General features: G+C 39.8%; 1 protein-coding gene across 6 annotated transcripts in view; it reads left to right on the top strand.

The window, feature by feature from the left end:
• Positions 1–26,808, top strand: part of LOC114139297 (teneurin-3) — a 187,966-nt gene that overhangs the window by 131,652 nt on the left and 29,506 nt on the right. For 4 of the 6 annotated variants that reach the window (XM_028009152.1, XM_028009150.1, XM_028009149.1 and 1 more), the window contains 8 exons: positions 538–684; positions 1,183–1,417; positions 7,119–7,238; positions 9,360–9,621; positions 10,400–10,667; positions 13,044–13,187; positions 23,575–23,824; positions 25,620–25,640. In XM_028009152.1, coding sequence (XP_027864953.1) covers positions 538–684; positions 1,183–1,417; positions 7,119–7,238; positions 9,360–9,621; positions 10,400–10,667; positions 13,044–13,187; positions 23,575–23,824; positions 25,620–25,640 — 1,447 coding nt within the window. The remainder of the gene's footprint in view (positions 1–537; positions 685–1,182; positions 1,418–7,118; positions 7,239–9,359; positions 9,622–10,399; positions 10,668–13,043; positions 13,188–23,574; positions 23,825–25,619; positions 25,641–26,808) is intronic. The other 2 variants (XM_028009148.1, XM_028009151.1) reach the window with 1 other exon arrangement.

Genomic DNA, 26,808 nt, shown 5'->3' with positions numbered 1-26,808 from the left:
TAGAAATATATTCCATTCATAGAGAAGTTTTGAATTTGAAAACAGCTCAGATAATTATGGACATTATGTTTGAAAAGTAGTTTCATATGTAAAAATGTGCAGGAACTCTGTGTACATTTTTAAACAAGACAACCATTGAAGTTGTAAATAAATAAAAAAATATATATCATTATTATTAATAACAGTTATGCTACTGATTCAGGTGGAATCTATCTAAAAAAACTCTCTCACTCCCATTATTCTACTAACAGCAAGTGAAAGATTTCACCCTCTTTACTCTTGTATATTTCACTTTTCTCAGTCGTTGCCCCTTCAACTCATGTGAAACGACCGTAACTTCTCACACCCCCACCCCCATCCCCAGTCCCGTCAGAGGTGTATCGTTCTGTATGTTCACTCACTTCTGTCTTCTATCATTTTTACCCCTCTTCTTCCCCCGTTTCCACTCTCACGTGCCCTCTTCTGCTCTTGTCTCCTCACTCCTCCCTCTCCTCTCTCCTTCTCTCCTTCATCCTCTCGGCCGTGATGCTTTGACAGACGGCTGCCCCGGGTTGTGCAACAACAACGGGAGGTGCGTCCTGGATCAGAACGTCTGGCACTGCATCTGCCAGTCCGGATGGAGAGGCCTCGGCTGCGACGTCGCCACGGAGACGCTCTGCTCCGACGGCAAGGATAATGAGGGAGGTAGGAAGAAGCGAACGTAGAGTACAAATTGTCTGAGAAGAAAGAACTTAACCGGGAACCGTTATTGCACCAGACAGGAAAACGGCTTTTGATCCGGCTCCGTAGTGGCACAGAAAACAAACAAAACAAATCAATCATACATAAAACATCAGTGAGAGGAGTATGCAAATGCAGCAGCAGTGCAGATTGTTAAGCAGCATGCTCTAAAATATAAAGTAGATCAATTAGAAAGAGAGGTTGAGATTATAGTATGAATGCTCCACAGGCTGGATTTCCAATGAAACACTTATTTGCCTGATTACAAGCCCCAGAACTTTCACAATTCCTCAGGGATACTTTAAAAAAATTACTTTGTGTCAAGTCAGCATCTCTGCTCTTACTTGAAGTTCATCTAAAAAGTCATCAGCACTCAGAGCAGCATCAGAGGTTTTCAGCCCAGATTTTTCCAGGTCATCAAGTCTTCCCGTCCCCTCTGTCTCCCTGGTGTTTTTTTCTCAGATGGCCTTGTTGACTGCATGGATCCTGACTGCTGCGCTCAGATCTCCTGCCAGGGTCAGACCTACTGTCGCGGTTCTGCTGACCCGGCCGCCGTCGCCGGCCAGGGCCAGAGTGCCGCTGCCGGTGCCTCCGCCACCAACCAGCCCTCGTCTAAAAGTTTTTATGACCGGGTCAGCTTCCTGATCGCCCCCAGTGGCAGCCATGTGATACCTGGAGATAACCCTTTCAACAGCAGGTAAGCAGCTTTACGTGCCACCGACACCTGCTTAATTATTTGGCTCACGCTGGCTGTTTGCTGTCTAATTACCTGTGTGAGGAAGGCACCTGCGGTTGTGCAGTCGAACCGTCACAAGTGTCACACGTATTTGTCTTTGGAGTCAAGATGACGAGTTTGTTTACAGCAGTTTAGCTGCCAGAAGTGACAAGTAATTCAGGAGTAGCTTGTTCTCTGTTTAAGCAGTCCTTACGGCAGAAAAACACGACTCAAGACTATCGCAGGTTTGGTTACCCAACTCAGGCTTGATTCAGATACTGGAGTCAGACTACTTTTATTGTTGCATTAAAATAGTTTAGTTTAGTGGATAAAAATGGAAAAAAAGCAATATTATTAAACATTGCTCCCAAACACTTTAATTATGGCCCCCTTGGCTAAAGGTTTGGACACCCTTTGCTTACATTAAGTGAACAAGAAAATTTTATACATTAAAAGGAAAAAAACTGTGTGCAATGTGCCAGATAACAGTTTTAGAAATCTTTATATACATATTTTATTATCAGTGGGGCAACCATCACAGATTTGTAGATCTGAAGCTGCAACCCTTAGACACAAGAAAAAAATCTTTGATATTAGTGAGAAGGCGATGCTCGCTTGAAACTGTTCCTCCAACAAAAGAACATCAAACGCAGTCAGAACCTTATTCTGTTAGTTATCTCTGTATGAAAAATGTATTAAAAGTCCACATGTGGGCTTTATTGTGTGCAAGTCGACACAGTTTCCATTTTAGTGTTGAGTTTTTTCCTTTAGTTTATAAATCATAAACTAAAGTGGAAGGCTTTTGTTGCTTACTTGTTGCTGAAATACACTATAAGAAATGATATTCATGTTTTCATCGGCCCGTCTCTGACGACCCTTGTGCAAGGTAATTTGGTCATTTATTTACTTATTTACTTAAATATGTTGAATAAATAAGTTATTGAAATACGTCTATTTTACTATTGCTTAAATGCAAGTGTATTTATTTAATTTTAAAATTTTATTATCTAGCTATTTATTCATTTATTTGTTCAAATATCTTCTTACTTATTAATTTCTTAATTTCTATTTAATTTGTTATTTAATTATTTAGCATTTATTTATTGTGTATTTTATACACGTACAATTTTAATTTGAACCACTTTTATATGCATACATATTTATATTCACTTGTAATGTGGACCTTCAGTGTCAGGTTTGTCAAAGTTAAAGGAATTGATTAAAATGTTTGATGTAAAGGACAGAGAAGAATATAATTTGTGGTTCAAGGTGTGAAGCAGGATTTTTTTTTTTTTAATTAAACAGGAACTTATTGCGTTCACATTTGCACAGAAGCAAGTTTTTGGGCGACTGATGTAGAGGAAAATGATTACCAACTGTGTGCTGAAGGCTTTGGGATTATTTCATCCAACAATTTAAAGTAATCCTTATGTAAATAGCATGCTTTACTGAAAATATAGAATGAGGCAATTCCCCTCAGCTGGGTTCTCAGTAATCCTCATCCTCATTGTCTTGAGCTTACTGTCGATTTCATGTCTGGCTGTGGCATTTGCTCTATTTCTCAAAAATTTCATTTTTCTTTTTATCTTTTCTCCAAAGTCAGCTTTAGAGTAAAAAACAGAATTTTACTAGCTCTGCAAACATTCTTAATGCTAAATGTGACAATTAAATATTTCCACCCCCACCCACATTATCACTGCTGTGGAAAAACTCAACTTTATGCATGAATGCCTTTTAACACTAAAAGTAAAACTTAGTGGTGTTCGTTTGTTTCAAAGCTCTTTTTAATAACATTTCTTGTCATGAAGTGAAAGTTTGCTTCATAAAGAAGCGTCTGAATCGCTGCAACAATGGCGATAAAGAAGACTTTCCTCGGCAGCGGCGACTGTTAGTCACACAGTGCTTGATGTGGGACAGAAGAGAAATTGGAAATACTTAGAGGTCATTCATTTTCTTCCAAAAAGCCGTTGTGTGATCTGACAGAAGGGGAGCCGGTTCCAGTGTGTGGTCTGGTTTCAGAACTCGGCAGTAAACTTGTCTCTTGCACAGCAGAGAGAATAAACATGTGTTGTGGTGTAGCGCCGCCCCCCCGGTACCCCCCGTCCAAACCTTCTCCTCCACAATGGTTCCACAGCCGTATCGCATGTCCCCACACAAGTCTCCCACTGGGATTTCAGATGGTGTTTTTCTGCAGCCAGTGTGGGACAGTGACAGATAAGAATTCATGTACTTTATGATTCATTTCTGGAGTTTCAGCAGGTGGTGTTGCTTTGCGTTTGTTTATGGGCTTCAGTTCTCGCATCATCCGTCTGCCTCTCCAAAGATTAATAGAGACACGAGGAAGAAAAAGGGAGCCTTTGCTGGAGCTCTTAAGTGGTCTTTTTTTGTTTTCTTTTCTTTTTTTTGAAAAAAAAACAGCAAATAAATAACAGCACACGGTCATGCAAGGAGAGAAATAAGAGAGGGGCTCATGCTGTTGATCATTCCTGTCTCATATATGTAATGACCTGCAGATAAAGCGGCCAAATGAGCACTTTTTACTCACCAATGACAAATGCAGCAGGAACGCCTTTAAAATTCCCTTCTGCAGTTCTGATATGGCAAATGAGTAAATGTTGATGGAGAAATATTACATTGTCTGGCTCCGTTTTACCTTCAAACGCAGGTCGGACCTAACAAATTACCCCACAAGCATGAATTTAGGAATGAGAATCAGTGTTATACAAGTTCTACATGAAGGCCTCGCAGTCATGTTGAAAAATGGTCAAGGATACCAGGAGGTTAAATCATGTATGAATCTTCTGCGTCTGTGATTTATAAAGGAAATGCATAAAAAAAAGGAAAAAAAAACAGTTTTTTTTTTCCAGGTGAAAGTGGGGAAAAAAGAAACTGCTGGTGGAAATCTTTTTGACCAGAAGCAAATCCATTTAGCAGCAGGAATAATATGAGAGGGGCTGGTGAATGAATAATGCCCTCCCATACAGAAGACTAACTACCACTGGGGTGTCCTGAAGTGAAGTATTTAACCCCCCTATCTACTCCAGAGGCATTCATGTTTGGTCAGCAGTGGGAGGTGGGTTGTACAAAGCAACCCCAGGGTGTGGATGTTGGCAAAAGTACTCGTTGAAAATGTTTTTTTCAGAGAAATCTCCTGTGCTTATTTGAAAATAGGTCTTTTTTTCAAAACAGGAAACCTTCATATTTTGACATTTTCAGGGCTGAACATTTTGTATTTTCTGAATATAAATTGCATCTTTCTTTCACATCTTCACTTCTGAGTTCACCTTTCTAAACCTTTTCTTGGTTATCCTCCTTTGTTTTGCAGCAGTGCTTTTCCTTTTAGGAACCCTTGTTGTTTTTGTCTTTTGCGACACTTTGCCTCCGGCGTTGTATTTCGTTGTTCTGAATTGCTATAAAGTGTCTCTTGACACGTCAGCCAACAAGCATTTTGGCTTTTTACATCAATAGTGTATCTGTAACAGAGCCGAAGAGCTTGTAACACTGTTCTTGTCGATGTAATATCTGTCATCATGAGTATTACCGCTGATATTTTTAAAGCCTGCTGCCATGAAACTCTGGTATGACACAAGACAAAAAAAAACTCCTTTTTTTTGGTCTTAAAAAGGAGCTTGTTAAGACCAAACATGCTTCTCTCAATAATCATGTGAGTCACCGATCTTTCAGATGCAATTCAGAGAAACATTTTCCTTCAGCAGCATCAGACCAATAAGAATATTCATTGTCAGACTCTATTTTTTTGCTTTCATTAACCACACAGACGTTACATTGCCGTCTGAGCATCTAACTGCCAATCTTGTTCGGTTGTTATACATCTCAGGTTTCACCTTCACTGGAGACACACCAATCAGGCTTTTCAAATTTTCTCTGTCTGTCATACCAATTTAAATTTTCTTTCTAAGGATTATAACAAAGTCGTTTCTGTAAATTCTGTTTTAATTCTAGAAATAGAAAAGGAAAAATGTCTCTGACGGAGGTACTACTTTTAAATCCACCTTAGAAATGATCTCTTTGGATACATCAAAGCACCTGCCTGTAACCTTCATATAACACTTACTGAAGTCAAAAACAAAAAGTCCATTAAAGAACACGTTTGATGATGCATTTATGAACTGAAAATAGTGGGGATTTGTTGTTTTGATTTAATGAACTGGGGAAAGAAAATCAGATTTTTCTGTATTTGACCTTCAGATCAATGGTCAAAGCCGATCAAGGAAAGAAATTGGAGAATATTAATCACTGGCCAATTGACCGATGCATCATTAACCTTTACCTTAGTATGTTGCGTAGACGATTCAGCGCATAACGCAACAACACAGCCAAACATTCACACAATTCTCTAACAGAATCCTGTCATCTGGACTTTACTTTCTTTGTGTTGTGTCCTGGCATCATAGAAAAACAGGTGTGGGGCCGGTTGCCCTGCAGTGTCAGGGGCAGATTTGCTCTACAAAAGAATAAAAATGGGATTTCCTCTCCACTGCACGTTATGTTTTATTAAATTAATATTCTTACAGGCAGTACCTGATCCAAGAACAATTTATAAAGGTCACATTTACATTATGCTCTCCAAAAAACTGACACTGAACTTACCTTAATAATGACACCTGGTGGTGGCAGCATCATGCTTTGGGTATCCTTTCCAGAAGTGACAAGGAATCTAATCGATGGAAAGAGTCCAAAGAGCTTTTGATTGGAAAAGAGGTTCCAGCAGGACAAACAACTAAACATACAGAGCCACTGTGTGGAGTGGTTCACACCAAAGCATATTCATAGGTCAAAATGGCCCAGTCAAAGTACAGATCTGTAAATCCAATGAACCTGTGAAAAGACTTGAACAATGATTTTCAGAGACTCTCTCCATCCAGTCTGACTGAACTTGAGCTTTTTTTTTAATGAATAAGCAAAGATCTTTATGTGTAGATTTCCAATGTTTGCTAAAGCCTTCCAGTTGTAGCTGGAGACGGTTTTGTTATTGAATAAAGCTGATTAAAAATGCACGACATACTTGTTTGATTTTTATTTAAAAGCCTGAAAATCAGGTTCACAGTTATATTTTACTTAGCTGCTCTTTCTTAAAAAACCTCAACAAAACCATTAAAGTTTGTGCTGAGAATGAGAAAAAATGTAAACATGCTCAAGAGATGTGAATACTTCTGCAAGGCTCTGTGTATAACATATGGCACACCCTTATGAAATTATTCATAGAAATCAGAAAAATGTAATCTGTAAATGAACTCCATTTGTGCTCATTGAATTTTTATTCACTGTTATGTCCCCATAAATGAGAAGACTACCCTTAGGAACTGTAATGGTGTTGTATGCTGCAACCTGTCAGGAAAGGAGGCTTACTCATACATAACTAGGCTTCTTTCTTTGTGTTCTCTTGAATAATAAATGCTGCAATAGAGGTGCAAGATACAGCAAAATGTTAACAAAAGCTCTTATTTGTATAGATTGTGGCTTTTTTAAAGTAATAAACAGACACCGTGACTCTTTATGGCAGCTTTTTCATGACTAGCAGCTGCTGACGTGTGTGTTGGTAGCAGTCAATGAATCATACCTCTCTCTTCATGCCGCTGGCCAACATGTGGCAGTTGTGATCCGTGGTGAAGCAGCGGCCGCTTGTTTGCTCAGCTCATTTTCTGTTTGTTTCCTTTCACAGCTTGGTATCAGTCGTCCGGGGTCAGGTCCTAACGGGAGACGGGACGCCGCTGATTGGAGTCAACGTGTCTTTCCTGCACTACCCACATTTTGGTTACACCATCACCCGGCAGGACGGCATGTAAGCAATTCCCTGTTTTCACAAACATCAAAAGGTGCTGCTTGTAAGGAAATGGAGAGGTCATGCTTTTCCTGAGGTTCTCGTTGGGCTGCATGTTTTAGTAAAAGGCGTCCAACAGTGGGACAGGTGTCCTGGTGGTTGAGCAAAAAGCTTCCCAAATCAACAGCATCACATTTTGCCTTAGAACAATTCCTCATGCAAATGTCACCATGGTGGAGGCCATTCTGAAGCGAGCTGTTTAAAATGCATTGAATCAGCGAGGGTAGAATCAATCTGCCTGCGGAGTAGTAAAACATGGGATTACTGTCTGACCTCCTCCTGCTATTACCACAGATAGGTCCTTAATAATGGGAGTGCAAACACATACAAGGAAAGCGTATGTTACATATCTCACAGAAAGGCTGAGGGAGGAGCGATCACACCCACGACCGTTTGTCAAAATTATGAACCAGACTTTTGGTTCCAATTCAACGCATAAAGGCCATGTTTATGTGTTGCCAGTGTGGAACAAAAAGGCTTTTTGAGTGGCAGGGAGTTGTACAGCTGCTGTTATGAATCGCGGTCCCTGGGTCCCCGTATGGCTGAGGATTAGCTGATTTCTTCAGATATTCCGCCCTGTAACTCTCTGACAAGAAGCGTGATAAATGGTAGGGGATAATCACACTTGGTTAGCCAACAGATCCGCTCAGTGTGTTAAGAAGGGAGGGTGGAGGGGCAGCATCAAAGCATGGCCTCTTGCAGCTGTGAGCTCCCCACTGCCCAAAAGAGGAGAGAGCTTGAGAAGGAAGCTGTTTTAGGTCAGCTGCACAGCTTGGCTGTTGGCGCGTATGTGTGTGCGTGTGTGTGTGTGTCACTCTGGGTATGGGTGGCATGCATGAGAGAAGTACATATGCACTGAAACCTCCAAGTGTATCTCTGTGCATGAGAATACATGCGATGTCACCACACAGATGCTGCGCCCCCTGGGTGTGAAGCTCAGCAACTATATAGAGCAGCACTTCAAAGACTCGCCCTTCATTTCCAAACCAGTAACTTTCCCTCAGTAACGTCGTACTAATTAACACCAGTTCACCAGAGGAAACTCCCCAGACTCCGCCCCCCTAACACCCCCGCTCCAAACCAAATTCAGCCATAACGTTCCTGCCACCGCCATGCCTGGTTGAACAGAAGTAATAAATTAGATTCAGTGAATGAGAATGTTAAATGGAGGCTGAATGATTGGGACTTGAAAAAGAAGTTTCTCTGCTTTGGTGGTCTGGAAAAAAAGATTCACTGTCCACAGCTCTCATCAGAAATCAAACCAAATAATTTTTTTTCCCCCAAATTCTGTGTTTAGGTATCACTTTATTAATTCCACAAATCCCTCACTTTAGAAGAAAAATATTATTCTAAAAAATCTTTAATTTAGCTAAAATTATTGTACAACCTCTTCGAAAAATACAGATTTACAATATAAGTAGTTTCATAGACCTGTGGACAAACCTCTAGTAAGGATGTATGAAAATAAAATGTATCTCTTATTAGCACATAATGCTAATTAGAGAGGTGCCATTTATTTTCCCTGGCACCGATTGGCTGTAAGGAAGAGTGTGGATCTTATTTTCTATAAAAGGGCCAAGTTGGCCCTTTTATAGAAAATAAAAGTGTTATTGAACAAAGAGTTCAATAACACTCTTTGTGTTATTGAATTTTATGGTATATTTGGTGTTTGAACTGTTAAAATAGCCAGTAATATGCATTTTAATGGGAGTCTTAAGTATTTTAATAATTCAAACAACAAATATACCTTAATATGCATTAATATGCACAGTGGAAACCATCTTATCACTACAGCAGAATCTAACATCAACGTCTTGCCCCTGATACAGCCAATCAGGGGCAAGGAAAATGAATGGTTGCTATGCAGCCTTTAACGTGTCAGGTAGCATTGCACCAAGATACAGAATTTCAGTTTACCTTCCACAGAAAAATCTGTGAACTGCGAATAGGGGATAATCTGTATGGTAAATGATTTTAAATGCAGTTAAAATGGTTTAGATGGTGCATTGAAACAATGAGCTAGTTTACAATAGATACAGTTCAGCAGTATTAGTGTTTTCCACATATTTCTGTCCTGTGAAGGTTTGACCTCTTGGCGAACGGCGGCGCCAGCCTGACCCTGAGTTATGAGCGAGCGCCGTTCCCCACACTGCAGCGCACCGTGTGGCTCCCCTGGAACGTCTTCCATGTGATGGACACGGTGGTGATGAAGCGGGAAGAGAACGACATCCCCAGCTGCTACCTGACCGGCCTGGTCAGGCCCAACCCGTACATTCTGGCTTCACCGCTTTCCACCCTCTACAAAACGTCCCCAGAGGACAACCCCATCATCCCTGAGACCCAGGTGAGCGGACGGCGCCGAGGTGACTCAGAAGCATTACCTCTCATTGTTTTTATAGCCAATTTCAAATTCCCCTCATATCTGATTGCTTTTGAATGACTGCTGTATTTTCACTCAGGAATGATCCAAGCATCACAGGCTGCAGTTTTGATTATGTTATCTTCGTTTCACAGCGGCTTGTCTTGCTCATTTCACACAGGGTCTGATCTGCCTTTCAGGCTGCCTTTTGGGTCTTTATGGAAGAGTATCTCCCCAAATACAAAGCAATAAATTGTCTCCCAGCAGCACAGATTAATATGTTTAGTCTGTGGCCAGTTCAGAGAAATCCCTCGCTGCGAAATGTGACTGCAGCCTTTGCTTTCTCTGTCGGGACCGCATCTATCTGTGCCAGGTTTTAGCTGAGAAAAGCAAACTGCTGTGTGTGTGTGTGTGTGTTTTTTTCTATTTATTTTTTGTATAATAGCAGCTTCAGGTCCAAACTGAGACACCCTAAAGAGACAGTTTCTGTTAGTAGTCATACAGTATTTGATTTTTATTCTGCTTGTTGATACTAAAGAACTCATCTGCTGCCTTTACGGTGAAGCCATTTTTCTTTCACACCACTGTAATCTGCACAGAGTTTGTAGATTGCACAGTAACTTTATAAACTGTAATTAGGGCCTTTCTCTAAGTTAAATACAGACTCCCATTGCTCCTGTTAGCTGTGTGTGAGGTTTTTTTTGAATGTCTGCTCTTCACACTGTGCTTTTGGCACCAGTCTGACTGCTAATTAAAATCATAGGTGCTTCATGAGCAAGTGGCCATACCAGGCAGTGACCTCAACCTGGTCTACCTGAGCTCCAGGGCAGCTGGCTACAAGCCCATCCTCAAGGTGCTTCTGACCCAGGATCGCCTCCCTTTTGGCCTGATGAAAGTCCACCTGATGGTGGCTGTCATGGGCCGTCAGTTCCAGAAGTCTTTCCCAGCCTTCCCTGACCTCTCCTACACCTTCATCTGGGATAAAACAGACGCCTACAATCAGAAGGTCTTCGGCCTGGCAGAGGCTGTGGGTGAGTTCCTGCTGTGAAGCTGCCCACTAAAGATGTTGTGCAAGCAGAAGTTCGCTGTCAGACGCCCTCAGGCGCTGAACCTCGCGTGAACTTTTAGAGATTGATTTTACTTGTTTTTCAATTGAAGATTATTTGGCCGGGGACTGCTTTGGTTACCATGAGCAATAAAGATGTAGCAGTTGGTGTGAAATCCTCAAATCCCTCCGTGCGGCATTTTTTTTGAAGGCCGATGCTTTTTCTGCTGACTTGTTTATTTTCCATGTATGATATTTCAGCAGCTGTGCAAGAATGAAAATATTGCCTATGAGGCAGTGGCCTTAAAAAATCTGCATGGAGCAAGTAGAAAAAAGATAATGTGGAACTGTTTTTTTTTGTTTTTTACCAAATTACTATTTTAAATATGGTTGAATACAAATATCATCATATTGATGTGTGAATACTCTAATCCTGGGTTTTTTGTTATGCATATTGGTTGTTTTATAGAATAGAATAGAATAGAATAGAATAGAATAGAATAGAATAGAATAGAAGTACTTTATTCATCCCAGCAGGGAAATTACTTCGCAGTTACAGCATAGAGACAAGACAAGACAAGAGACAAGACACTTAGAGAAGTGAATATGGAAAACAGTAGCGTTCTCATTGGGGTTGGACAAACTCCCTTTTCCAGGAACATTAAGTCTTTTTTTTTTTTTTTTAAAGAAATCATCTCCATCTGCAGGGCTGGCTGTGTTATGGTTATGTTGTATAACATCTGACTATAGGTTTTGTTTTTAAAGGGATTTTTGATGTGGCTTAGGTTTAAGATGAAATGAACTCAAATTGCATCAAGCATCATAATTCAAGCCATTCTTTATTTTACCACTTCAATAAATACCAAGTTTTTCTAATAAAACCCATTCTTCACTCAGACTAAGAACTTGACGTTTACAAGCATGAACTTTTTAACATAAAAAAGCTGAAATTTACCAAAAGTTTCCATTTGGGAAAGACAGACTGACATCAAAATCCCATATCTCTGCGTTGAATACCAGACTCCGTCAGCTGTGGTAAACCAATGGTGAGCTTTTAAAGAAGTATTTTTCAATAAACATGTTCACACCTGGAGTACTGTACAGTGGACTCCTGCCTCATCACACTTCAGTATTCACAGATCTTTCTGATAAATCTGATTCTGAATTACTTTACAAATGTGATTTTTCTGTTGCATATATCTAAAGTATTTGACAGAAAGTTAAAATTATTCTAGTCTTGAAATAGAACAGTGGTTCCCAAAGATTTTCTTCTGGGCCCCCCCAGTGGATTACAATAAAATCCCCCAAAAAAGAGAAAAAAAAAAATCAACTGGGCAAACACATCGATAAACCTATTCACATATTTTGTTTTCAAACTCCACTGAAGTTTATTTCACACTTCAGGTTGCAACAAAACAAACTACAAACCATCTTTACAGTGAAACACTTTTGTGTAACTGTTTTTTTGTTTTTTCATCCATACCTTTTCCTGTGACCCCCTTGCAATGCCACTGCACCCCCTACGGGGCGCGCCCCACACTTTGGGAACCACTGAAATAGAACATGTTTAAAATTCATTTGGTTTTATTCCCAAATTCAACTTTCAACCTTAGAGAGAAAAATAAGAAAGAAGGAGCCGCAATGACTTGTTTACTTGTTCTCTGTCATCTGCTATATTGCAAATAATCAGGAAGCACTAAAAATAACCCAGGTACCAGTACCTGCATAGACGTTTGAGAACTGATGGTCTCACCTAACAATAGATGATGGCAGAACATAAATTCTGGTCTGTCTCTTCTCCAAAAAAAATTTATTTTAGCAGTTTTTAAAGATGTTATTCAATAAGTAAAACAGCGGCCTTTTAAAAATAATCTGGTGTATCTTAATACCATATCACTGCTCAGCCCTGATTCTCAAAGTTTCCTGAAAACAGAAAACCCTCTTACAAAATCAAGAAGTTTGATAAGAATCCGACATCTTCATGCACCGCTCGTGTTTTTAACCACATCGCAGTGATTATGATGTTTACTTTAATGGGCTCCGCTTGAGCCTTTATTGTTAAAGAGACTCACCCCCGCCTTCACACACTGGTTTGCGTTCTGCTTCATTTGCATTTACACAAGATAAATAAGAGGAGAGCACATAAAATTCAAACGGAGCAGGTGAGATACGGAAACCCCACAGGTCTTTTAAAATCAACCCAGCTGGGGAGAAGTGCACAGCCAAAGAGCCAAGCGACACATAAAACAACCACAACATGCACTCGGTGTCTGCCGAGCTACAAGCCTCATTGCTGCTATAAGTGTCAAGTAAAAAGGTTGCAGCCCAGCTCACCGTCGGCGTCTCCTGCCATTATTTTCAGTGTCAGTGGGATATGAATATGAGTCCTGCCTTGATGTGGTGCTGTGGGAGAAGAGGACGGTGGTGATACAGGGCTATGAACTGGATGCCTCTAACATGGGAGGTTGGATGTTGGACAAACATCATATCCTGGACATCCAAAACGGTAAGAAACGTTCATTACCTGCATTGTGTGTGTGCGTGTGTGTGTGTCTGTGGTGCAGAAATGGGTACCTCTGTGGGTTACAGGCAGGTGGTCTTTACCCCGAATCACTGCAGTAAAGGCTCAAATCAGAATGAAATATGGTTCGTCATCCCATCTGGAGATAATAGAGGAGAGTTTTGAAGGGCCGATCACTCACAGTAATGACTGAATAAATCAGTGTGTAAGTCAGCGGGGTGCAGGGTTCGCCACGATTCAACACCACTCAGCTGTTTTAGTAAGACAACGGCTTTTTCTGCTCACGCTTCTGACGAACAGGCATCAGGTTTGATTCTCACATCATTTCAATAAACAAAGTTAATTCCTGGCATGGATTAGTCGGGTCCTGCGTGACCGATGACGGACGTGACAAAGTAGCCGGTCTCCATCGAGCCGCTGCCAGAGACATGCGAGAGCCTAACAGGCGAAATGAAATAATCAAGTACAAAAACAGCAGCGTCACCGCTGGGTGACAGCATCATGGAGGTCACACTTGAGAAATTCAGTCAGCACACTGTTTAAGGGTTTGAGAACGCGGCTGCAGGGAAGGCGGTATTACAGAGGCACTTCTAAGGAGTCTGCCTCTGGGCCTCAGGCTGCTGTCTGTTGTCAGTTTGCCAGACCGCTGTTTTGACATTAAAACCTCTACGGTGCACAATTGTTGTTCCAGTTGTCCTCCGCAATTTGGTTTCCTTTTCATCTGAAAAATATTCAGCCTGGCTCTATAGTCATATTGGAGCATTTCTAGTTTTTCTTTCATTGACTGAGCTGCCTATGATTCATGAGGGTTTTGTTTTAGTGCTTATGATTGTTAAACAGCAGTGTTGGCTTATATTTTTCTGCTCCATGGTAGGTTTTCTATTAAAAATGATTTATGAATAGGAAATAAAAACAAAAAATGACAGGAATGAATCAATTTTAAAAGTATTCTTGAACAATAAATGCATTATGCCTATAGTTACATTTATTGAGGCTTTTGCTTAGTTCTGTTTTGTTTGTGTGGGTGCGTGGGCGGGGGTGGGCGTGTGTGTGTGTTTCACTTTAGCTGTTTTCAAGAAGTTTTGAAGTGGTTTGGATCTATAGTTCATGATGCTTTCTGAAACTTTTCCCTGGTCTTTGACCCTTTTTAATGCGTTTTCTGTCCATCCTTGTCCATGAACATGAAAGCATGGTGTGTACTTAAAAAAAAAAAAAAGAAAGTAGATAATCCCAGTAGAAAGAAAAGTGTCAGACTTGAAAAATAAACTACTCCTGCAGATGAACAGTATCTGAAATTCATGGCTTCTGTGAAAATAGGAACAATTTCCACAAATATATCATAAAAAGTCCTCATCTTCTCCTCTACGTTAGGTTTTTTCATAAAGCTGGAGCGTCCCTTCGGGCAAAAAAATAGTTTTCGCTCAGACTTTTTTTGCCAACTCATAATTCATTGTAATTACTTGTTATTTTCAAAAAATGTTATTTTAAATTTCTTTATTCATTCATTCCTCTCTAACCCCTAGCCATAAATAAAGCAGATCTTTCTTTTAAGTTGTCTTATCTTTTGTGAGATGGCTTCATCTTTTCCTAGCAGAAACAAACTTCTTGGTTCAATGAAAGTAAATTGAAATTTTAATCTGAAAGGGTAAGAATAACATTGGGTTTGACTTTATACACATATGATGGGGAAAAGGAGCTCAGATTTATTGAGTCACTGACTTTGCAGCAACCCCTCATACTGAGCTAGTATGTGTTAAAAGAATGACTTGTCTTTATCAGAGGAAACCTCCAACAGAACCAGGTCAAGTATGAACGTCGATCTGCCTTCATCAGCTGGGGATTAGACGGGATAGAGAAGGTACATAGAAAAGACAGAAGCACTAGTCCAAGAGTAGTTTCTACAGGAAAGAAAAATTGAGTACACCGAGTTAATGAGAGCAGTAGCTGATTTAGGATTACTACTCATTCAGTGACTTTTCCAAGAAGGACGACGTTAATCACAGACTCACTGGAACATAACCACAGACGTAGTTCAGGGTAACTGAAGTTATCTTTATTAAAACTGGATGGATTGTCTGCCTTACAGACTAAAACTGGGAGCTGGTTGAAAATGCGTCTCAACAAAATGGTTCCACTAAAGTTAAGCTAAATTAGACAGATACTTAATTCAAATATAAATGTCTTTTGAAGTCAAAATATGGATCATTTTAAGCCGAGACTAAATACAGTGTAAAATGAATCCTAAAAGTGTAATTTTCCAACCATAAAATCCTGACCTTTTGACAAGGAGTCCTGTGTTTTTCAATGAGACCAATTGGTACCAATAATACAGAAGTTCAGAACTTTTCAACACATATTTCGCTGACTTTTTTATTGTTTTAAAGACACTACCACTTTTAGAAATTAAACTCTATATTTGTCTTTCAAAACTATGTATGTCACCTTAGTGTATCATTTTACACTAGGCTATGATTAAATTATATAAAAAATATTTAAATTCATCATTGGCTGTCAAGCTTGGTACCAAACCTGGAATTGACTCAAGCTCAGAAGAAAAGGTAACATAACAGATGGCTCAGTTTCATACTCATAAAACGTCATTACTTTAACCTGTTCTATTGAAAAAATGTGTACATTTACAAAGAGTTAGGATGTACAGTAGGTTGGCCTAAAGCAGCATTAAGATATTTCTTCATTTAAGTCAGTATTTAGTTGAGTTAAATGTAACAGTCCGTTAATAAACGCTTACATTTGACCTGTTTGTATTAACTCCTTAGATTAGTTCCTTCTTTGGAGCATGAGGTGTCTGTATTTACCGACACCTTCAACCAGGTAGAATGGAAAAGTGAAACATGAGGTTCTCGGCTACGAAGGGTTGTGTTCTCGCTTTTCGATGTCACACACTTTAAGTGTAATTCAGCGTAGAAATATTATACTTTTCTGATTTACTGCTCTTTGCAGAGCTGCGTCTTTGAAGGAATTTTCTTCAAAGAACAAAGATGGATGTCGTTCTTCATTAAAACTTTTAGCCTCCAGAAGCTGTTGGGATACAGTGAACGTGTCTCACAGTTAAAGCTGTTTAAAGTACGAAGTGTTCTTCCTTCTGCTCGGCTCCTAGATGCTGCTAAAGGTTCCTACAGGCCATGACCTGCACTGCACACCATGGATGCTGCAGATAAATATTTTGAGTACTTAAAAAATGTTTGCTGATGACTGAAGTTTAAAATAAACAAGCAGTCTTAGTTCTTAAAGACCCTGAGGAGTTTCCCTCAGCTGTGATGTAGAGTCGGTTTAAGAGGATGTGCTCACTGGCTCTAGAGAGGCTCCTTACAAATCCTCTGCAGCCTCCAGACACACAACTATAAATCTGCCTCTTACTTATTTCATTTAGGCAAGATTCGACAAAGTTTAGGTAGAAAATGCTAAAATAATTTTTGTGAGTTGATATTTCAACACCTAGAGGAGCTCTGGATGTAAGGCGGCATGTTTATGTTGCATATTCCCTCAGTGTAGTTTTATTTTTAAATCTTCTCAAGAGTATTAACAGCTACACTCCTGTTCATCCTTTAATGCTAAACATCTGTACTACATGCATAATGTTGCAGAGAATAAAGAAAAATGTGTTTTTATCAGATAGGATTGTAGAGAAGAGAGACCGTTTCTTCTACTTTGTCCTGCATCTTGTCAAGCAACAAAAGAACAGAATTCCAAGTTCATCTCCAAACCCGATCTGTCAAGCCATTCAGAACCCAAAGTTTGTGAAGTGAGTGAAAGAAAACAAGAATATGCTTGTAGCTCGTGTTCTGGCGGTGCATCCTTGTTTCATCCGAGCCGTCTCAAAGTAGAGCGCACCACCTCCAAAGCCTTCACGGCGGCGGCGTCTCAGTTGGAGTTGTTGTGAGTTGCATTCATGATCAACAGATAGCTGCAGCATGTGATATGCAAATACTTTGCTGCATCCTTTATTAGATTGAGCCGTACTGCGTCGGAAGATGTCAGAAAACCAAACGTCGCCCTGCTTTAAGAACCGTCATGCTGAGGGCTTGTTGTTGTACATGGGAGCAGTGATTACAGAAATAAAGCACAGACCAGATGGCGCGGAGCGTTTCCTGTGCACTAAATGTTGCAGTCTCCCCAAGGCTCCATATCCTCACATTTTTCACTTGTCCCGTTATGAAAAAAAATCACTGCAAAGTCTGTCTAAATTTAAAATGAACAAAAATAGTTCAGCAGTCTTGTGGCTTTCTGTCTAAATTACTACCTCTGTTTGACAGGGGCTTAATATCGGTGCAGAATAGTTTCAGTCTGCAGTCCTGTCAGCTCCAGCCAACACAGCACGCTTGGTAGGACTGGATGTTTTTTTATCCAGAACTTTGGCAAGACAGTTTATGAAAAGTTCACCATCCTATCTTCACTGCTAGACAGCAGTCTGAAATAATCTCAGCTGTTTGTGACAGTTTGTGCAGTTCTCTGCAGAAGTACCCTCAATGTATTGAGATTTTAATTGATTCACCAACATAAATTGTGAAGCAGGTGGAAAAGGGCTAAATGATTATTTGTGGTTTTTACAGATACAAATCTGAAATCAATTAGAATTGGTTCTCTTTGAGTCATCTGGGTAAATAAAGGCAAAATAAATCCATTTATAATAAATCCGGGTATATGCTACTTTTTCTACAGAAAAACCGAAAATTATTCATTGTAAAATAGATCTAGATCGGTAAGATGTTGAGAAAAGTATGTCTAATTAAGTATTCCATGACTTTACTGGATGATAAATTGTCCCAGATATTAATGTGATAAATGATCAAATTATTGTCTGAGACCATTTGCAAGTAATATGATAATGGCTTAACAATACCAGTTCATCATCTCAAAGATCAATAAACTTTAATTTTGTAAAGAACACTTAGCACTGGAGCTGCAGATATTTCAAATATCTAAAATAAATTAACAAAATGACCAAAACAATAAATATAAAATGGAAATTAAAACCACACACAACAGAAAGCATAAATAAATAGATCATGAAGGCTCTTCTACAAAAATTGTGCCAAACTGCAGCTGAACTTCCTGGTAGATTTAGTTTTAAATTAATCTTTTATTGTTTCCACAAATGTTTGAGTGAAAGTGGTATTAATTTTCACCAGTATAAACTGGATGAAACAAGTTAAATTTTAGGATGATGGCAATGAAAGTCTCCACACTCAGAAAGATATGTTCTCAAAATATGAGTGGGAACCTGTGAAATGCTTTTCAGCAGCAGGACGGTTTTTATTACTATCTTGCAAATAAAGACGTTTCTAATACAGTTTTAATATTTTTTGATATTTTAGTTAAAAATAAGTATACATATGCATTTTTTTAAATAACACATCTTATGCATTGCTCTTTTCTTATCTCATTTCCTGTCCGTAATAAATGTATTTTGTAAATTAACATTAAATATCCCAGAATATGAATAATTAAAGGTTTTAATTTGCGCTCAGGGGCAACATGTTGGCATAGTTGGTGCCACTGTTGCCTTGCAGCAAAAACGTTGCGGTTCGAGTTTGCATGTTCTACTCCGGTTTCCTCACAGTCCAAAAATAATCTGCCCTTCAGTGTGTGTGTGTGTGTGTGTGGAAAGGTTTTAGTGGGCTTTTTTGTTTGTTTTTAATGCATCCAAATTTGTTTTCTTGCAATCTTTCATTCCACAGTGAAGGATTCAGTCAGGAATCAGGCTTTTAGGAATTTACGGAGTTTGGGAGGGAAATTCAGCTCGATATTTTCAGTCGACAAGAAGATGAATCCAAATATCACTGTTTGCCTTCGTTGCTGCTCGGGTATTGATTCTTTAATGCTCCTCGGCTTGACTAATGTCCTTACCAGACATGTGAGCAAGTGGTGGTCCTGCCGGTGCACTGCAGTTTATCTCCAAACATTTGCTATCTCGCTTTGTTGTGATTCCTGCTTCATATTTGCTCCACTTGGAACATCTGAGAAGTTTTTCCTCTCATCGTTTGTGGCGTAAGGCCTGAGCAGAAGCTCCTCTCCCCCCGACTCGACTCCACAGCCTGTCAAACCAGATAAGGCAAATTGCTGGTGTCTGCACTGTAGTCGTGCCCTCCTGCCCCTCGTTTCTTCGTTACAAGTGGATATGCCTTCCCCTCAATCTGCACCTTGTCTCTATCTTGGGTAACATAGCCGATACTTATTGGACACAGCCAGGGTTCAGAAAGGCTGTATTTGTGAGAGTAAGCACTGTATGGCTCACACACATGCTGCATTTTAAGGAATCAGAGGTCTGCTGCCTGCCGTTAGCCTCACACAGGATCAGCGGGGCTCCGGGTGGCACGTTGAAGAAAGACAGCAAAGAGGAACAAAGAAGGACAGGGTCCAATTAAGACACACTCCCTTTCGTCCGCTACCACTCTCTGTGCTCGCCGCGTGTCACCAAGGTGACATTGCTCAGGGCGCTCCAGTTTTTTATCACATATGGAGGCTCGGCCTTGCGCCGGCGCCATTAATCATCTCAGAAGCTGTGATGTCAACATGAAAGACATTTTTTTATTTCCCCCCACATGATTCAAATTAGCCTTTTATCAAACAAATTATTACCTGGTGTAATGTCTCCCAGGTAGGAATGGATTCGTGTTGGGCAGCGCACTCAGGAATTATGATTCCTATATGGAGGCAGCAGGCAGAGTTTGTGCAGATGACATCTTGGCCCTTGCTCAATAATTCATGTAATGAATCCTCTTCTGGTTTTCTATTTTCATGGCCTTCAGGCCTCCTCAATGTCTCTTTCACCATCAGTTTTATAGACAGTTATATTTGGACTGTTTGACTGTCTTTCTGTCATTGTTTGAGTCTCTGAGTAGCTGCAGGTTTAGCTGCGCCTGAGTTAGACATACGGCCACTACCGATAACAAGCAACCTAAAAATAATGGCCAAAATGATCCGTTAAACTCTTCCTGCAATTTAAAGTTCTTTTAACGAGATGCCAGAGGAAGCCCCACTGCCGGTCAGCTGGCTGAAAGAAGACGGCCAGACCTTTCTTTACCTTAAGTGAAAGACAAATCTGACTGTTTGCAAATATTACCAGTTGCAAATTATAATGACTGATGAGTGGAAACTAAAACTGTGTCACCAGTGCGGTTGCCAATGTTTTAATATTAAAAAAAGGAGACACCTCAGTGCGAATCTGATTTTAGTATTTTTAAGCTCTGATAAAATGTTGAAAAGCAGATTAGGATTTTATTCCCTATCATTTGACCTTCCTTACTGCCTGCTTCTTTGCATCTTTCCCTTTTTGGTTCCCTTTCTTTCCTTATTTCCTTTCATCTTTCCTGGTTTTCTTTTTTCCTTGTGTCCTTTTCCCTTACCCTCTTTGTGTTGTATCTCTTCTTTATTTTCTTTGTTCTTTCCTGTTTTGTCTTTCTTTCTTTGTGTCCTTTTTTTCTTTTCAATTTTTCTTCAGTCCTTGTATTGAAACTAATTTTCTTCTTTTGTCTTTCTTTCTATTTTTCATGTAGATGTTTAGAAACCCAGGTATTATCTACTGCAATAAGTAATATACTAAATAATTAGATCAGCCGTGGGGACAGCTGTTGCTCTCTGTTTTAATCGTAACTAGTGACATCTTGTTTTTCCTGTGTCTGAAATGGTTTTCTGAAGAGCATCGTATTGTAAGTCTGTGTTATCTTTGAGGTTTCCATACCGGTGAGACTCTCTGGTTCTGTATATTCACCACAGGAGAGAAGCCATCCATCGTCTCTGAGCAAGTAACTTCTCCCCAGATTTTGAAGCCGTTCATATTTCTAATCGATGAGCAGACACGTCCCGAGCGGCTGATCCATTCAGCTGCCATGCTTGTTCTTTGACTTCTCTCCCGCAGAATCTGTTGGGGGACTTTGCTGCAGCCTGTGCAGGACTTTGTGAATAAATTGTTTTACCGAATCTCGCTTTTGGGAAATCATATCACAGTTCTCTGAGTTCTCATCCAGACTTAGAAGTGCAAAATAGTTCTGGATGCATGTTTGTGGAATCCAAAACCCCTTTTTAGTGGAGACACTGTAGGAGCCCCCCCCCCCCCCCCCCCCCCCCACTAACACCACCTCCTACAGCCTGGAGCTTTGGATAGTCACAAGCCAAATTCCCATCAGTGGAGCTCTCCAGCTGAGACATCGCAAGCTTGATCCTCACAACAATCATCAGCCGTAATGTGTCATGGCCAAGTGTCCTTGAGGGAGGGAAGCTGAACCTTAATCTGCTCTCTCACACTAAGCTGGCAGAAGACATTGTGTCTGAGAGAAAAATCAAAGTAAAAGAGTACAGTGTCAATAGTAAGTGTGGGTGTAATGGTGGGGGGTTGCTGGTGATTGATAGCAGTATTTAATCTATTCCATTACACTGTCTAATAGCCTATGGGAAGACTTGTGTGTACAGTAAACTGTGATGGAAGTGTAAATGGAAAGAACGGGAGTGACTTGCCAGGACGACTTCAGCATCCTTCTTTTTTTAATTCTTTTAAGCTGAACGTCTGCCAAACTGTGAGACGGCTGCAACGTTGACACTCATCCATGTCCTACACACCCAGCTGCATCCTGCATATTAGCAACATTGCTGTCTTCCATGTGAATGTTAAGAAGTCATTACGCAAACAGACATTAAAATTCAGATCAAATTATACAGCTTATTTGTCACTTCTGATGTGTTCATTTTTTCCTGGGCTCAGCCTCAACCTTTCAGCTCACCGAGTGTTTTCATCGCGCTGTGTGTGTTCTTTTCAATGTGCCGACAAATGGATCACAGTTCAATTAAAGTCCCAAGGTCACACGTTTCCAGGCGCTGCGCGGAGAGCCTCGTCCTGGACCTATTTGTCTTGGTTAGAGGCTCATGTATAATGCTGTCGGGTACAGAAGACGAATTGGTCAGATCGTCAGGAGTCTCGCTGGTCTGCGTCTTCATTTGAATTTGCCCTTCAATCAGCTAAATCAATGAGAGGAACTAATCAGAGGAGGGACAAGCTGCACACTTAATTTCACATATATTGAGGGTTGCAGTGGCTCACGGTGTGGCTCCGTGGGAGTACAGCATTATGTGGCCGTTGGTGGCGTCATAGATCCACTAATTAGGACAGAGGCAGAGTGAAATCACACAAGTTGCTGGATGTGAATAATTAAGTGCTCCAAGCATGCACTTCTTCCCTTTGATGTGTTTTTTCCCACTTTGAAGAATGTCCCACCATACTCCCACCCCACCCCGCTCTGAAGAAAGCCTGTTATATCAGCCCCTTGTTAAAATATTAATCTGTTATGACTCACCACGTTTAGTGAGTCCTCAGCGTAACGTATGGGCCGTCATTAAGACGGTGTCCACATCTCCGTGTTTATGTTTACTGCCTCTCTGTGACTTGGGGGAAGCGCTTTCCCTGTCAAGTTAGAAGAACATCATTTCATATAAAATATGATTCAGCTTCATGGAGGGTTTTCAGGAATCCGCTGGGGCGGGGCCGCGGCTCTGCCATGCTGATGGTCAGCATGCTGCCTGTGCAGCCTCCGGTCCCTGAGCTATTTAAATCACATTATTGTCTGAGCAAGAGGTCATGTGGATTAGTCGTGAGTAGCCAGTGTCTCACCTGCAATAGAAAAAAAACTGTTCTCAAGAGGGAGTCAAGCTAAATACTGAGGGAGAATTAAAACCCCCCATTTGAAGACTGAATGATGCAAATGTCATATTTTCCTAGATTTTTTACAGACATCCAGCTAGTAACTACGATAACATCCCAATAAAAAGGTGACACCAAACCTTAAGGTTTAAAAAGTATTCTCAGATACAAAAAATACAGCAGTTCTCAGACAGAACTGCTGTATTTTGTTTCTTTCCATTTGAATAATTTGTCTCTGAGGAACACCAAGGACACAAACACTGCATTAATTTCCCTGATACTATTTAGGGGTAAAATGGTAATACAAGCTGAAGGTGTATTTAATATTTTATTGGTAAATTTGTAGAGAATTGTGTATTGTTATATTCAATAGTTTAAGAAACTCTGTTTCTTGTTCATGAATGGTTGAGATTAATAGGCAGATTGGTGCAGTGTTTGCAGTGATGAAGAGATGTAGTCATGAATTCTGGGTAATGTCTGAAAGAGATCATGACACAAGAATACAGTTTCATTACTAGAACTGAAACCTTAAACCATACCATTTGTTTTGCCTTTTCTTGTTATAAACAAAAGTCCTGCCATTCAGTCCATTTAGTCCGTCTTTTCTCATCATCATATCCTCTGGTTTGATAACTGAATAATGAGTCCAGTTATGTCGTGCCAATAACAAACGGCAGCCATGCTTTCACACCTGTGAATAACTGCTGTGCTGTTTCCCAGGAATCCTTTATAAGGGCAGCGGCGAGAACCAGTTCATCTCTCTTCAGCCCCCAGTGATTTCCACGGTGATGGGGAACGGACGGCGCAGGAGCATCTCATGTCCCAGCTGTAACGGGCAAGCTCAGGGCAACAAGCTGCTGGCGCCAGTTGCTCTGGCCTGGGGCATCGATGGAAGCCTTTACGTCGGTGATTTCAACTTCATCCGCCGCATCTACCCATCTGGGAACGTGACAAGCATCATGGAGCTCAGGTAGGAGAAAAATGATACAGCATTTGTAAAGTTATAGTCTCAAAGGTTATACATGCATACTTATAAACAAACTATCTACAGCTAAACATTTAATCAAATGTATGAATATTGAGGTGTAACAAAACAGAAAGTTAAAAACTTAGCTGATAATTATCAGTTGTAAAGCTTCACATTTATTAAATATTTAGTTAAATGTCTAAATATTTATCCAGTTATAAAATGAAACATTAGCTAAACATGACATTTAGCTAAACTATTTAGCTAAATAATAATCAATAAATTAAATTCACTAAACTAACTTTTATATCAGACATAGAAGAAATGTAATGAAATAAACAAAACCAACCAATCTGCCTCAAACATGTTTATTGTTGTTGTATATTTATGAATGTTTTGTGAACATGATAGACAATGAAAAGGGGGGGAAATTACACAATGCACTTTCACTGACCCTTAAATTATGATGTAATCAAGTATCTCTCTTGTCATTGCTGAGTAGAGCTCAGCATAGTGAGGGAAAACTAAAATGGCACGGTGGGCAGACTTTAACTCACACACATCTTTCCAGTTCTCATAGAAATTTGAAATCTTTTCCCCATCCATCTCCATAATTAGGAAAGACATCCTGTCTTCAGCGTGTAATTGGGATGATTTACGTCCTCATGCCAAGTTGGCTTCTCTCTGCAATGACTCTGATTCGGCCAGTTGGCTTATTTTAAAGTGGCAGATGTTGATTAAATGTACATTGGGCCTTCACCCTCTGCGAGACGCATACATGACAAAAATAACATGAAAATCGCCTTAAAATGATGGAGGTCACTGCACTGTTGGCTGTCTGTTCACTGATTATGAGAGTTAATATCAGGATTAAAAGGGTGAATGTTTAGAGCAAATCTGAATTGGAAGGCGAACATGCTAATCCACCCTGGAAACCTGCTAATGCACCTGCACAGGCATCCGCCTCTACATAACGGATGTTGGAAATGATGTAGTGGTTGGATGAAAATCAGGGCGCCGCTATAAACCAACATGCATGCTCAGCAACACTTTACCAGACGAATAATGGTTTACATCTCCAAGCAGCTCTTTTACAAGATCAAGAGGCTAAGAACTCATGTTAGCTTTGTTAAATTAAATTTTAAAAAACAGCCAAATCTCTTTGTGTCACACTGTAGAAAAAGTCCAACAGTTTTACAGAGAATGTTGTGTCAGAAATTGATCGTTTTAGAGCAAACATGCACTTAGTTTCAGTCATGCCACCTTGTACAAATGGAAACATCCTGAACCTCCTTCAGTCAGTGTTCGCTTTAAGCCTGTGTTTATATTCTGGCTTCAGTGGTCAATGTAGCAAATGGCTGAATCAATATTTCAATATGAGCGGTCAAATTGAGAATAGCAGTGGTAATACCGGATGGTGCTTCATGAACACAGGAGGACATGTTTCCCTCTCTGTGGGTAATAACTCCACCTCTGCGCCGTCTGCCAAACAGACTGTCATTGCATGTGACCTTCTCTGCTGGCTGTGTTGATTCTTCAAGGGGACGACTTTGACTTTCTTACTTTCTTCACCAAGCTCTTGATTGCCCATTTTACATACGTCTTGCTGAGATCTCACAAATCTTGTAAAGTTTAAACTTAAATAATGAAAAATCTACTGGAGAGTCAGACATCCATAAATCAAAGAAATGGCAAAAGATAGCCATATAAATACTAACAGAAAATTTCCAACTAAAATGTTTCATTGTCTTTATTCTCTTTCCTCTTTTTCTGTTGCTTCCACTGCATCCTGTCATAGAAATAAAGACTTTAGACACAGGTAGGTGAATTATTATAGTGCATGTTTTATTCTGTCCTTTCTGCATGTCACCGTCTCTGAAAATACTTGAATTACTCGGCCTTTTGTTGCTGGATCACAGTGAGAAGCATCGACTGGAACTGTGCTACATTGATTTAGATTTTATTTTATACACTGACACTTTGTGACATTTTCTAGTTATGAATCTGAGCAACAGATTACATGTGGGGTTCCTCAAGGCTCCATTCTTACCCCACTTTATTTCAATATCTAAATGTCCCCGTTATATTAAATTTATGGAGCTTTTGTATTATCATGTATTGTTTTGGGCTCTAAAAGGCAATGCTGGAGATCAGCGATCAGTTAGACAAAATACCATGGAAAATGCAAACAAACATAGGCTCTGTGATAGACTGAAACAAAATGAAAATGCTGGAATACAAAAATTCCTGTCTAAATAGGATGCAGAGAAAGTTCTTCATACTTTTATTTTCAGTTTGAATCCTTGCAAATTTATATTATTTCCCAGACTACTTCTCTGTAAAGAATACATTTAAACATATAATTGATCTAGTAAGGCACTTAATAGTGTTGGGCCTTACACTATGAATTAATTAGCAGTAACAGAATCTCTAAAAATCTTAGACGTGTCATCTCCTTTGAATCAGGACTAAAAACATTTCTGTCTTCTGCAGCTTCAATATAAAAGTCAACAATTACCTCATCATTTCATTTTCAAAATGAACTGATGAGGTTTTTTTATTTTAAAAAATAAAACCTATTTATTTTTAAAATACATTTTAACATTTTTGAATAGATGATTTATGTTTTTAAATGCAATTTCCTTTACATTTTTGTCTTTGACTTTAATTGCAAAACCTCTTAGATAGCTTTGTCTGTCGAAAATGCGCCACACAAATATATTTTATTTGCCTTTTACACTCATTTAAGCACCGGCAATTGACTTTTGTAATTATAGCAAATCAGTGATGGTTTGATTACATCTAAACACGAGGGAAAGCACACAGATTTTCAGAATTAGTACATCTGCTTTATGTAAAAGAGGGAAACATGCATAAGCAGCCTTAACCGATTTGAAAAATTATGCAGAAATGCAAAGAGACGCCTACATGTCCGACATCAGAGCTCTGAAATAAAGTTCAGTATCATTGCAAAGCTTGTAATTACA

Source organism: Xiphophorus couchianus, chromosome 23 (assembly GCF_001444195.1).
Source record: "Xiphophorus couchianus chromosome 23, X_couchianus-1.0, whole genome shotgun sequence".
NCBI classification, from domain to species: domain Eukaryota; kingdom Metazoa; phylum Chordata; class Actinopteri; order Cyprinodontiformes; family Poeciliidae; genus Xiphophorus; species Xiphophorus couchianus.
Note: the sequence above shows the minus strand (reverse complement) of the source record. Positions and strands in the feature narration are given on the sequence as shown.